This window comes from Euprymna scolopes, chromosome 11, assembly GCF_053919585.1.
Source record: "Euprymna scolopes isolate OS-2025 chromosome 11, ASM5391958v1, whole genome shotgun sequence".
Lineage (NCBI taxonomy): Eukaryota > Metazoa > Mollusca > Cephalopoda > Sepiida > Sepiolidae > Euprymna > Euprymna scolopes.
In genome coordinates, this window is record NC_136492.1 from 15,423,803 (window position 1) to 15,438,802 (window position 15,000).

General features: G+C 34.9%; 1 protein-coding gene across 1 annotated transcript in view; it reads left to right on the forward strand.

Moving 5' to 3' along the window:
• Positions 1–15,000, forward strand: part of LOC145287767 (uncharacterized) — a 232,398-nt gene that overhangs the window by 90,666 nt on the left and 126,732 nt on the right. Inside the window, exon 2 of the mRNA XM_080135589.1 lies at positions 1,255–1,474. Within this exon, the coding sequence (XP_079991715.1) occupies positions 1,255–1,474 (220 nt within the window). The remainder of the gene's footprint in view (positions 1–1,254; positions 1,475–15,000) is intronic.

Sequence of the window (15,000 nt, forward strand, 5' to 3'; positions counted from 1 at the left end):
AAATCCTTCATGACTAATGCATTTTTTTTATTTTTGTTACTTTTGGGGAGCTGGTTTTCCCTTCACATAAAAACCGACCTCATGTTTAACTCGGCTCTCGTTGGGGGGGGGGCAAGTAAACATAAAAAAAGGAAAAAGCAGCAATATCCACATTTTCAAGTTGTTTCAAGTTGCTAACTGCTAAGTTATCGTTCACAATCATAATCATTATATATATATATATATATATATATATATAATCACTATATATATATAGTCAAAGTGAAATACGTTTATAAGTCAAAATACAACGGAATATTATGCAAAATAAATAAATATTTATTTGTTTAAAATTAATATTTCGACGATATACGCCATCATCAGAATTTTATATATTTTCTTTTTTCCTTTTTTTCTTTATCTCTTATGATAGTAAATAGAAGAATAAAGTTAGCATAGAATTCGTTTATTGCACTATGTAGCACATTATTACTTACTGTGTATGTATTAGTACATATTTATTTATTTTATTTGGGTCAGTTTTATATTCAAAATACAATGGAGATGGTGGTTATATTTTCTAATGCCGGAAGATTCCTCTTGACGCGCGTGATATGAAAGTCAAACCTGTGTTTTCCGTGATATAAGCGTTGTTTAAAATTTTAAATAAAATATATATGAAATATGTTTATTAGCCAAATTATAACGCAATTTTATGTAAAATAAAAAAAAATATTTATATATCACGAAAAACGCAGCTTTTACTTTCAGACCACGCGCGCCAAGCGTAATCTTCCGGTATTAGAAAATGCTGAAGAAAAATACGCAGATTCTATACTAACTTTATATTTCTATTTACCACCAGGGCGAGGAAATAAAAGTAAAATATATAAAATTCTGATGATGGCGTATATCGTCGAAATATTAATTTTGAACAAATAAGTATTTGCTTATTTTACATAATATTGCGTTTTAATTTGGCTTGTAAACGTATTTCATACCGTACTTTCAGTCGGGGGTAATTGTGCTACTAGGTAGAAGTGCTTTTTTGGTAATCACGCATATAAAGAGCACTTTTTTTTTTCTTTCTTTTTTTTTTTAGTTAGTGTAATTACCACCGGATTTGGCTCAATTACCCTAAAGTACAGTACGGATTTTATTTTAATATTTATTATTATTATTATTATTATTATTATTATTATTATTATTATTATTATTATTAATATTATTATTATTATTATTATTATTATTATTATTATTATTTTGTCTTTTCAGGAATATGCGACATTGGGAAACACTGAAGCTATTATATACCCTTACGGGGAAAAATCACTTAAGCATCGGGAGACGGCACGAAATGCCAACGATGCCAAATTCAAGGCTCTCCGATCTCTACCGGATGTGACGAAACGATTGGATATTAACTTATTACAAAACTTTCTGTTAGAGAGTTATGTAGCGACGCCGTCACGTTTCCCCACTGTCATAATCACAGGTAAGTCTACGACACTCTGTTAATCTTCTTTTGAACACCTGATGCAACTAAAAGATATATAAAACTACTCATGATGCTATATACTAGCGGGACCCGTGGAAATTCCACTGAATGAGAAATATATCTAATGTACAAATATGCTTTTATATAACCTGATATTTTTCTGGTTAGCCGAAACAATTAGTTTTTAGGGCAGAAAATTTTCGAGGGCCAAACTGTTTCAGAAATGCAAAAATCTCCATTTGTGCTTTAAAAAGACGAATCTGGCAACGAGGTTGACGAACGTTAACTAAAATTCCACTTTTTCCTCTCCTTATTACGCAGAGTAATCTTTCTTTCCATTAAAACATTATTATACTACAAGAATATAAGAGTTATGTCCCCTTGATATAGGCTCGTTTTTTAATATCCAATTACAGAAAGCGTAACGTACGAACTAAGAAATACACAAGCAAAATATTATATAGACTCACAGGAAGCGTGGAAATTTTACGGAACGAAAATATATTATACCAACAAATATGTACCGTTATTATATGTGTTGATAAAGCTGATATCTTTCTGGATAGCAGAAAAATAGTTTTTTTGGACGGATAAACTAATAACAATACGAGTTTATTAACGCGTCCATGAAAATAGCGTCCATTGTATTTTAAATATAAAACTGGCCCAAATAAAATAAATATGTACTAATACATACACAGTAAGTAATAATGTGCTACATAGTTCAATACAAACAATAAAATCAAATTGTAAGAGGATTTTTGATTAACTCCTTCAGTCCAGCAACTTTTTGGTAGACAATTTTATATTTTTATTGCCCTGTTTTCTTTGAATGTTCCCTTTTTTACATAACTCCTTTCTTCGGTGAATAACCGCTGTACGTCATGTTCACTCCATTTACTCACGGTTCTGTGCCTGGAACGTTATTGATTGCTACACGTTCAAGCAGAGACGACCATAGAACGACGCATTCTGGTGTAACTTCCTTCTGCCTTTTCCCTCTGTAGATTCAGCGTTTGCATGCTAACCCATGAAAAGAACATTAAATTGATGGCCGGGCTAAAAATGAATCTGGTCCTCAATTTTATGCCTATCTCCTGACGACTTTGATTTTAATTTTCTCCCCCCCCCCTTTTTTTCTTACTAAGAAATTGCACAAATTGCATAGAAAAGGCGTTGCTATTCTAATTCCATACCCTTGCTTACCAGACGTTCAGTCTCTCCCCTGCAACCTCTCTCTCACAGAAGAGACGTTGCGAGCCTATCTTTGTTTTACCGTTACTTCCATGGCAAGTGCTCGTCTGAACTTCAATCCTTGGTCCCCCCTCGACAATCTTGCACGATAAACACCCATCTAGCTGAAACCACTGCCAAAACTTTTCCCCACTCTTTTACTGTGCCAAAACCAAAACGTATATTTCATGGACAAAGCTTCTTTCTTAGAAGTGCACGCCAGTGGAACTCTCTTCCGTTTGCCTGTTTCCCACCTTACTACAACTTGAATGTCTTCAAGTCCAACATAAACAAATTTCTGATGAACCGTCCCCTTAAGTAAAACACTATAAAATCTCCATTACTAGCGATTACTACGATATTATTCTATTGATTACAGTACACTTATATTTATCATTGATATTGTACCTTATCCCCGAGTGGCTTCCGGGCCTTGATAAGTGGTGACTTTTATGTAAAAAAAAAAAAAGACAACCAGAGGACGGTGGCTTTGACAGGATCAGGAATTTCAGATTGTATAGCTCTGAAATACAACGTTCCCACGGCTTCGATCACAAAGGATTAGACATAAGTGATGTTTGTGGTTCTGGCACTGGTGTGTTTGTCAGCTGTAGCTTTTAGTGCTTGCGGATTTATAGTTTTTGCAGGTTCGTAATAATCACGGCAAACATACTTGTATTATAAAGAAAAATTGTGTTAGCAAAATTATTTTAGAGAAGTACACATCATTCTTTGGCCATAATAAGTGTACGGTAGTCATTTGGACAATAGCGTAGTAACCGTTAATAGTGGCAATTTGGTAAATTGAATTACTTAAGCGGACGGTTCATCAAGAACTTGTTTACGTTAGAGTTGAATGTGACCACATTGTAGTCAGCTGGAAAGCAGGCAAACGAAACAAAGTTCGACAGGCGCGTAGTCCGAAGAAAGATGCTTTGTTTGTAGAATCCATGTTTAGGTCTAGGCAGAGATAAAGAGTGGGGGAAATTATTGACAGTGGTTTCAGCTAGACGAGTGTTTTTCTCTTAGTAGGCTACGAAGCCGGTTTTGACCTCTATCAAGGCAGGATAGAGTATATCGAGTAGCAGATGTGGAAACAGTACTCTGTCCTGGGACGTACTTAGCTCTTATTGCATACTTATTACTATATATATATATATATATATATATATATATATATATATATATATATATATATATATATATATATATATACTAGCATGGGAGCCCGACGTTGCCCGGGTGTTTGGAGGTATATGTTGAGAAAAAAAAAAACGTCAATTTTTTTAACTTTGCCTTCTATTATGACACACACTTTTTTTACAGGTACATAATTTTCGACCGATCCTTTAGTCTTCATCGGTGTAGTGAATATATATATATATATATATATATATATATATATATATATATATATATATATATATATATATATATTGGACTCTCGTCGATTTTAACGTATGAGCTTCCGCCATAACAACCAAGTTGCTCGGAAATCCACACAGATGATTTGTTTATAGTGGTGAAGGCTTTGTGTAGAACCAACCATCTTTCGATATTACTGCTAACCTTTGTCGGTGCAGATGAATGCCACTGGACAGAGTATAAAGTAGACCGCAAATATTTACACCAGAGTTTCCAGCTTCTAGACTGTAAGTCCATCTCCCAGTGAATTAACGCGCTTTCATATACCAACCTGGAAATTTCTATCATTCGGCACCTAGCCTTCCCTAAAGGTCACCCATAAGGTACTGAGCAGTCTCAACGTTACTTAAGATCGGTGATCTGGCGAGAACCGATGTGTCAACTTGATTGTGCCGCATATATATATATATATATATATATATATATATATATATATATATATATATATATATATATATATATATACAGGTTAGAAACGCATTTCATCCAAGGCATGAAAATTGTTAAACAAAATGTTTTTACTATAGGCTTTAAAAATAAAGGTACAAGATTCAATATGAAATTTATTTGGGCTCAAATCAAGTTATTAAGTTAGATCCATATCCAAGGAACCTACATCTAAAATTTCAAGTCTTTAAACCCAAAATTGTCGGAGGAGTTTGGTAGAGTTCTCAAAGGTAAAATCGTTGAACTTTAACCCCTTAACAGCCAAATTTCTGGTTGAAACCGATCCCAAAGATTTTCCCAAATCTCAGTACCCTGTATATCAAATTTCGAGTCTGTAGACTTAAAATTAACAGAGTTATTTCGAAGCAAAATGTACAAAGACACACAGACAGACCGGCAGACAGACAGACAGACAGACACACACACAGACACGTTCACTTTTATAGATATACTAGCATGGGTGCCCGGCGTTGTCCGGGTGTTTGAAGATGTATGCTGAGCAAAAAAAAAACTGGCAATTTTTTTAAAATTTGACCCCTATTATGACCCCTTACCATTTACTGTTTTGGGCTCAAATCAAGTTATTAAGTTAGATCCATGTCCAAGGAACCTATATTTAAAAGTTCAAGTGTTTAGCCCCCAAACTGTCGGAGGAGTTTGGTAGAGTTCTCAAAGGTCAAATCGTTGAACTTTGACCCCTTAACAGCAAATTTCTGGCCGAAAACCGATCACATCGATTTTCCCAAATCTCAGTACCCTGTATATCAAATTTCAAGTCTGTAGACTAAAAATTGATAGAGTTATTTCGAAAGAATATGTACACAGACATACAGACAGACAGACTGACACGTTCACTTTTATAGATATACTGGAATGGGTTCCTGGCGTTGCCCGGGTGTTTGGAGGTGTATGCTGAACAAAAAAAAAAAAATGGTCATTTTTTTTCAATTTGACCACTATTATGACCCCTTAAAATTTATTGTTTTGAGCTCAAATCAAGTTATTAAGCTAGATCTATGTCCAGGGAATCTATATTGAAAAGTTAAAGTGTTTAGACCGAAAATTGTCGGAGGAGTTTGGTAGAGTTCTCAAAGGTCAAATTGTTGAACTTTGACCTCTTAATAGCCACATTTCTGGCTGAAAACCGATCCCAAAGATTTTCCCAAATCTCAGTACCCTGTATATCCAATTTTGAGTCTGTAGACTAAAAATTGACAGAGTTATTGCGTAGGGAAATGTACACAGACACACACAGACACTTTCACTTTTATATACATATATATATATATATATATATATATATATATATATATATCAAGTAAGATGATTGGTAATTTATAATTAAAATTAAAAATTAAAAATCGGTTTCATACGGAAGAACAAACAAAATCAATAAATTGTACGATCGTTTCGGAAACGATGTTTTTATTGTGATAGACAATGAGTCTTGGACAATAATTTTACCATATAGTTTTTTTGAAACAAAGTCTCCTCATCAGCAAAAATATATCTACATTACAACGAACACTGTTTTCTTTTCTTTTAAATTTATTAATGAATTTACTAATACATTAAAATATACTCTGCTCTTTAGACTCTTGTTCTAACCCCCTAAGTATATATATATGTGTGTGTGTGTGTGTGTGTGTGTGTGTTACTTTTTGTGGTGGTATTGTTCTTTTTAATGCTTGTGGATGGTTTTAGGTTTTGGTGTTCTTTATAGGTTTGTCTTTTTATTATTAGTTCTGCTACTGATGTTGTCGGTAGTGGTGTTCAGGCGGGCGGAGGTAGTGTTAATGTCTTTGTTTGGATATAATTTCTTTGATGAGCATGAATCAAAGAGCGGTAAAAAACGAAAAAAAAAAGGAAAGAAAAATGGCAACGGAAAACCAGTTTCGTGTTTTTGCATTCTATCGTCTCCTCAGGCCAACGAGCATCATCCTACTCTCCCCCTCCCCATCTGCCCAAAGGGGGTGGGGCATGAGAAAGGGACATTCTCATGTAAAGTTAAACAATTTAGATTGTTATCTACTTCTTTTCAAGTTTTCAAGACAGAAAAGTTTTCCGTTTTTTTTTTTTATTTTCATGTCTACATCAGCCATCAACCATTAACCATCACTCACAAAGCGCCGCATATTATGCGCACGCGTGTGTATACGAATGCATTTACGTATGCATATTATGCGTACTTGTCATACATATGACTGCGTCATTTATTTCTGTAGTCACACAAGTCATCATCAAAGATTGCGCTTTGGGAACAATTTGTGGTGTTCCCTGGAGTCTGACTGACAACAAGTCTCCCACGATTTCCAGTACTCTCCACCTCTTTCGATAACTTTTGCAAAAGACTGCGTTATCACAACAACCGCTTACCATTGACTTCTCGTTGACGGCGACCATTGGTCTTCGCTGGAATTCGGCTAGCAATAAGCCTCCCCAAGGTCCCGGTTTTCTTTGCACTCATCCAGTAGCGGTGTGGCTAGTGCTTTCTCTCCTCAGTCTTTCCATTCCCCTTGACCCTCATTATTTGGTGTGGTGCCCGTTTATGCGAACAATCACAAGAAAAAGGGGGCGGTATACTACAATTAAATGGTTTCAGTTTTCATGATTCCATGTGATGTTTCTTAGTGTCGCGCATTTGTAGCCATTTCTGTGTCCAGATTATTATGACGCACAAGGAGCTTTCACATAGGTCATCAAAGATTTCTCCTTGAAAACACTGTGGTGTTTCCTGGAAGCTGAGTGACAACAAGTCTCCCAAGATTTCCAGTACTCTCCACCTCTTTCGATAACATTTGCAAAAGAATTTGCTTTATCGCAACAGCCGCTTATCATCATTATTATCGCTGGTAGCGACTAATGTTCTCTAATGGAATTTGAGTGGCAATAAGCCTCCCAAAGGTCCCACTTCTCTTTGCACTTGTCCAGCGGAGGTCTGGTCAGTGCTCTCTCCTCAGTCTTTCCATCATCCTTGACCCTTCTCGGCTATTTGGCATCATTCTTTTATGGGGAGGAGGTGATTGGGTAATGGGAGAGAATGGGGAGGAGATAGGGGATGAATAGGGAACTTACAGATTATTATTATTGTTGTTGTTGTTGTTGTTGTTGTTGTTGTTGTTGTTGTTGTTGTTGCATCGTATTCAGTAAAAAAAAAAGATGTGGTTGGGTTTTGAAATGCAGTACCATGTAATTCTGAAAGTGGCGTTTATCGCGTTTTGCAATCAACCCCTCCAATTGTTCACCCTTTGTCAGAGACATCGTTTATGGAATGACTTTTTTCTTTTCTTTTCTTTTACGGCATATCAACCCTTTTCGGGTTATTTAATGCAGAATCCAAAGATTTTGAAGAAAAAAAAAATTTTTTTAATAGAATATATTTGTTGTTTTCAAGTCGCCTCCTATTTAACCCATACTTAGGACCCTAACAGGTACTACGACTCCGGGTCAGAGTGGACCTGGGAGCAATGGCAATTAAAGGGTGGCTTCACACTCCCCCAAAGCCAGCAAGCTGGAGGCCTCACCACTGGATATAGTTTAAGGTCATATCCAGGACGGTTTATGGAATGAGAGGAATAAAGCGCAAAAGAGAGGAGAAACAAGAGTAAATCTAAGGTCCACGTTTTACCCTCCAAAAATATATTTCCGTGCACACCTATATATATTCATGTTGCTGAGAGTGTTAATATTCTTTTTGTTCAAGCTGGGGACGGAGCATCCTACCGGATAGCAAACATTCACCCGCTAACTCAGATATTAACTCAGATATACATCAGAGATGTTTCTAAGATTCTGACCGTCCCTTTAAGTGCAATTGTTTGGATCTCTTTTGCACTTGGTTCACCAGGTATGTTTGCCGGATAGTTTTTTGAAAAAAAATTTTTTTTTCTATGTTGCTCCTATAATAACTGGAATGATTAGCAATGTGTGGCTGTGCATATGATTTTCTAATACTTATGTCCCCACCCCCTTCCTTTTATCATCTACAACGTCTGCCATTCGTATGCACCACGTAAACAGGATGTGCAACGCATGTTTACGTTATAAACAAAAAGAAATATCACCACATGTAGTAATATTATTTACCCTATAGTTAATCGTTATGACGACGTCATAATGATGTCTACCTTGACAAAATATATCGATTCATAAGCACGTGTCAACAGTTTTGACGTCGGACAATCATACTAGCGGGACCTGTAGAAATTCCACAGGGGACTCATTCATATGTAAGATATTGATGTTGGCATTCTGTGGATGTTTAGTATAAATGGAAACGTCCTGATATGATTGTAGCTTTTTTGTTAAAACTGCAAAAGTATTCATCTAAGCCCGGTGATAAAGTACGCTTAAATATGATATTTTAATTCTTGCAGATTTCGTATAATATAATTTCGTATAATAATATATTATTATAGAGTTAATGTTCTATCGATTTTTATATATTATAAAGTTGCGATTTCAAAAATAAAAACAAATATATATCCATATGACAGGTGCTTTAGCTTGAATCGAAACCGAAATAAAGCCTCATATATATATATATATATATATATATATATATATATATATATATATATATATATATATATATATATATGTGAACAAGTAGTTAATAAAACGTTAAAAAACACTTTGAAAAAGAGTTAAAAATATATTTAATTTTAAAAAGGAAGCACAAAATAAGTGGACAGTCCTTAATCCGCGGAGTTTCGAAGAAATACTTTCCTTTTCATCAAAGGGTAGGATTTAGTAAAATGCGGGATCGGATTTTGCTTGCAAAAGTATTTAATGAAACTACAAGTAAGTCATAGATCTTACTTCGTAACAAATAGTGAAACAGAAGGAGTATAGTGAAGAAAAAGGTGATTTCACGTGAAGTGATAGTTTTGGTGAAGGATAAAAAGGTAATTGGAAGATGGTCCAAAGTAATCCAAAAGGCAGAAATCCGTGGAATAATTCACAAATAGGTACAAGGTAAAGGGAATGAGTTCAAATTAAAAGAAAGATAAGATGTGTGTAGAAAAAAGAAATGGAAGAAATTTAAAACACGACTATCAAGGCTGGGCTAATTTAAGAATATATATATATATATATATATATATATATATATATATATATATATATATATATATATATATATATACATACATATATATACATACATATATATACATACATATATATACATACATATATATACATACATATATATATATATATATATATATATATATATATATATATATATATATATATATAACTTGAGTTCCTTCAGTCATAATCGAATCCGAAGCCAAAACGTATGAAGAATTCTTGATAAAATTATTTATAAAAAAAATAGATTACTGGAGTGCCATCAGCTATAATCGAAACCAAAACCAAAACTTATGAAGAATTCTTGGTAAAATCATTTATGACAAGAAATGGAAGTACATAACAATTTAACGACCCGGATGTAAGCGTGACACATGAAATAATTACAGTTCATAGATCACTTTCTCGGCATATGCACACAAGCAGTCCAAGTTCTCAGAAACCAAGGGCACCCCTTACTGAGGCTAACACTTGATCTCTAGATAAGATACATAGATATTCAAATATTCCATCAAAGCTCTCCTTTACATCTCAGACACTGGGTTTGTAGTGCACTAGAGAACATAATTTTCCTCTTCCTAATCAACCATTTAAGTATGTTATAGTATATATAAGTTTTCTTTTTAGTCTTTTGGTCTTACTGGATTCCAGGACAAGAATTTTTCTAGTCTGGTAGAGTATCCAGTTTTGTGCTGTTAATCGAGGTAACATCACTTGGAGAATATGCATCGTTTTTCGTAAAAGCCAATGTGAGTTAGCTACACCAAGGAGATCTTATTTGGGCCGCCAATACTATGTAAGTTTTAATATTTAGTCAGGGTTTATTTGTAGGGGAAAATATCCTCGTGTTGTGTTGTCCTGACAAACTCCTGTACAGATAGACCTTTGATACTTGGGGATAATGGCAAGTAGGCATTCAAACTTTATTTTATTGTTGTTTATTATTTTACTTCAGTTAGTTTTAAGAGATCAAGGGGTTAATCCCTTCTAGGGCTAACACTTGATTCCGTTATGATTTAAATTTATATCCTAGGGCTCTTTTAAGAATAAACGCTGTTCCCATTATGGCTGCTATTTGTATTTCGTTACAGCTTGGTCTCGCAGGCATTGCTAAGTATTTCTGGAGATTCTTTTTTATTAAGCCAGTTGTTCCTATCACAACCGCTATGATGTTTATTTCTTTCAGAGACCATGTCGTTTTTAGATCATTTTTTATGGCCTGATATTTTGTTATTTTTCCCCGTTCAGCTCTATTAAGGCCAAAATCATTTGGGACAGTAACATTGATAATGAACGTAGTTCTTTCTGGCTTGTTCCATATTACAATATCTGGCTTGATGGTCTTGCTTTTATGCATCTGCCGCCTGTATGTCTTTGTCATGGAACACTGTAACTTTTCCGTTTGATGTTATCGGTGGTGGTTCATGTTCCCAGATGTTCGTTGGTCTGTCAAGTTGATCTGTCTCCACAGATCGATTGTTACGAAAATCAATTTCCAAAAAAGTGATATGTACAAAATTCTATACGTTATGTCTCTATTATTAGTCGTTACAGGCATTTTCGGAAGTAAGTTAAAACCTGAACGTATGTGGTACAAGAACACTTAATATAGGTCGGCCAAACTGAGGAGATTTTCTTTGTGCTGTATATGATTTTCCTTTAATCATGGTTTATTTGTAAAGAAGAGTATCCTCATGACAGATTGTCCTGGCAAACTCCTGTACAGAAAGACCTTAGATACTCAAGGATAGTGTGTGGTAGCCAGTCAAACTATCTCCAGAGATGTGTGGTTGGGTGTGTGTTTTGGGGGTTTTGTTTTTGTTTTTGTTTTTGTTTTTCTTGAGATAGAGGGGTCCTACCGGACGCCAGACATTTAGCTGCTATTTAAGAAACTTCAACCTAGAGATAGTTTTGGAATTATCATGATTCCTTTAATCGGAATTGTTTGCACTTGGTTCACCGAATTTATTCACCGGGTTATTTTTGAAATTCTTCTCCGTGAACATGGCTGCTCCTATAATTATTGGAATAATACGATCTTCTAAATATTGCAGGGTTTTTTTTATGCCTTGTATAACACTTTGGTATTTAGTAACCTTCTCCCTTTCAGTTCTTTTTATGATATCATTAGAGAGGGCAGAACGATAGATTTGTTGCCCTTAAAGCAAACCAAACTACATCTTTATTTTAAAACCTTCATTTAAAAAATCCATCCAAGTAACTTGATTAAGTAGTAGAGCTGACATCTATTCAATGTAACCTCTTCAGCCTCAATCATCTCCTCGATACAGGTCCGGAACTGGGAATATGCCTTTTCCACAAGCGCCGGCGGGAGCTCGGCGAATAATCGGTAGATGGCAGCGATTAGGCTTACTTTGGTGTTGTGGCAGGTCATGTTGATGATGTTCTCGGCGTATGACCAAACGAAGTAATCCAGCCGATTCAAGTCGGGAGAGGAGTGGAGCTAGTGAGAGAAGAATACGAAGACAGGGAACTCCTTCTGAAACAAAACCTGGATCTCTTTGAATTTGTGGACCGGCACCAAATCCTGCTACTACAACCGGGGCCAATTGATTACACCAGGGGATCATAACACTCTTCAGGACATCTAGGTACAATGGTGTTGACTTTCAAGCTGACTTTGAAGATGTGAGGTGAAATGATGTGCCCCTCACTTGAAACCAAACCAAAGACCATAACCGTGGCCGTTCCTGTTATTTGTGATGCATTTTGAGAGTGCTGGCAATGGTCCTGTTGTCATAACTTCGATCGATAGATAGCATGTTGTGTAGCGTTTGTTCCAGCTGTTGCGCACCTGGTCTTGGCAGAAGTTCTTTTCGTCTGAAAAGACCCATAGCATGTTTGGCTTCTTGGGATGTGAATAATAGACTAATTTATATATATATATATATATATATATATATATATATATATATATATATATATGAACTCTAGTACTTTTGGTTTCGTATTTGGCCATCCAATAGTTTCTGGCATGAAATAGACTCTTCTAATCTCTAGTGATCTTTATCTTATTCTAAATTCCTATAATAAATTTCTGTACTTCCTGTGGGAGTGTGTGTGACACGGTTTAAGTCAGCCTACAGGCAACCCACCCAGGCAATTTAGGTACCAAAATGAAGCTTATGACCCAGCAGATGTTTTAGTGGTATTTAGATAGTGTTATTAGTTTAGTTGGTTATGAAAATGCAAAATAAATGCAAAAAAATGCAAAGTAGTAGTGGTGATAGGAGTTAAATCGGTGGGAGTATCAGCAGAAACAAAAATAGTAGTGGTGACAGGAGTTAAATTGGTGGGAGTAGCATCAGCAGTCGTTATGCAAAATGGTTGTGAGAGGCATTAAATCGGTGAGAGTAGCAGCAGTAGTCAACGATTAATTGAAAAATACAAGTTTTTTTTTATTTAAAAAAAATACTTCCATTTTCTCAATCTGATTAACAAAACAAAAAAAAGGACTTTCTCTGATTTGCAACCAAGAAATAAAAAAGAAAGTAAGTAAAAAGGTTTCGATTAATATTGGTTGAAAAATACAAGACTTTTTTGTTTACTTTTTTTTTCTCCGTCTGATTAAAAAATAAAAAAAGGACTTTCTCTGATTTGACCAGGGTGGTCAGTTTAGACCACCGGTTATTCTTTCACAGTATGCAGCAATCTGGCTGCAACGGGGCTACTTGTATTGCAACGGGGCTACTTGTATCGTAAATAGTCATAATAAATTATCATCCTTCATTCGATTTTTTTCTGTATTAATTTGGACTTACTTCACCGTCTTAATTTTGTTTGTTTGTTGCAATTTGTAATAATATATATTTGCCTTCGGTGAGGTGTTGGATTTCATCATGGTCGATATCTAACATCTTTACAATGAAACACGTGAAAGACACGTATCTAGGCATTGGCACGTAAATACAATGATTGTCAACAACATTTTTATATAAATAATAAAATAAACAAAAATCATGATTGTGAACTAATTTGCTTTCCGTTCATTCGTTGACTAGCGAAGGATCACTAAACAACTCTTCAGAGATGAATTAATGCTCTTAAAAAACTGCTAGAAAGTTTATTATATGGAATGAAAAAAAATAGATGAGAACAAAGAAAAATGACTTGGATATATATATATATATATATATATATATATATATATATATATATATATATAAACACACGCACACACACACACACACACACACACACACACCCTACCCCACCCTAAAGGAAAAGAAAAAAAACATTAGCAGAAAGAGATAGCGACTACAGCCAGGTCAACGTCTCCCTGGACAAGCCCAATAAAAAAGCAATAAAAATTCAGCATACCAATGAATAATAAACACTTACAAGCCTCCACCCCTTGGAAAAACTTCAAATTAACTACGAAAATCGCCATTTTTACACATTTGAAAATAATTTCTGACGAGGACGCATCACAGACCGTCTGAAACGCGCGTAAACGATTTCAATGACTTAAAAACATTATTACAATGATCCAAACATAATTCTCAATGAAAAACCAAGACACGGAATAATAAAATAATGTTAAAAAATACACATTGTTGGTGACTACTCCCATATTTAAATATACATCTTTCTTTCGTTGGAATTTATTAACCCATTTTATATAAATATATGTATATATATATATATATATATATATATATATATATATATATATATATATATATGCTTAATTTCAAGTTCATTAAGTTCATTAAGTATATAGGTTAGGAACTGTATTCATACGCACATGCACGCATGCTCACTTTTATATATATACTAGCTTGCAGTCTGGCGTTACCCGGTCATACAATACGCTTAAACATGGTATTTCAATCCATGCAGATTGCATATGTATTATTATAGACTCAATCCTCTTTTGATTTTTTTACATGGAGGTCACCACTTATCAAGGCCCAGAAGCCACTCGGGGATAAGGGTTATTTTGTGTACAGTACTCAATGGAATAGTGTTGCAGTATTCATTAGTATTGCAGATTTGATAAAGTTTCATTACTTAAGGGGGAGGTTCGTCAGGAATTTGTTTATGTTGGACTTGAAGACATCTATGTTGAAGTCAGGAGGGAAACAGGCAAGCGGTAGAGAGTTCTACAGGCGTGCAGTTCTAAGAAAAAGCTTTGTTCATGGAATCTACGTTTTGATATAGGCATCGATAAAGAGTGGGGAAAATTATTGACAGTGGTTTCAGCTAGACGGGTGTTGATCGTGAAAGATTGGCAAATGGGCCAGAGATTGGAGCTCGAACGAGCACCTGCCATGGAAATAACGATAAAACAAAGATAG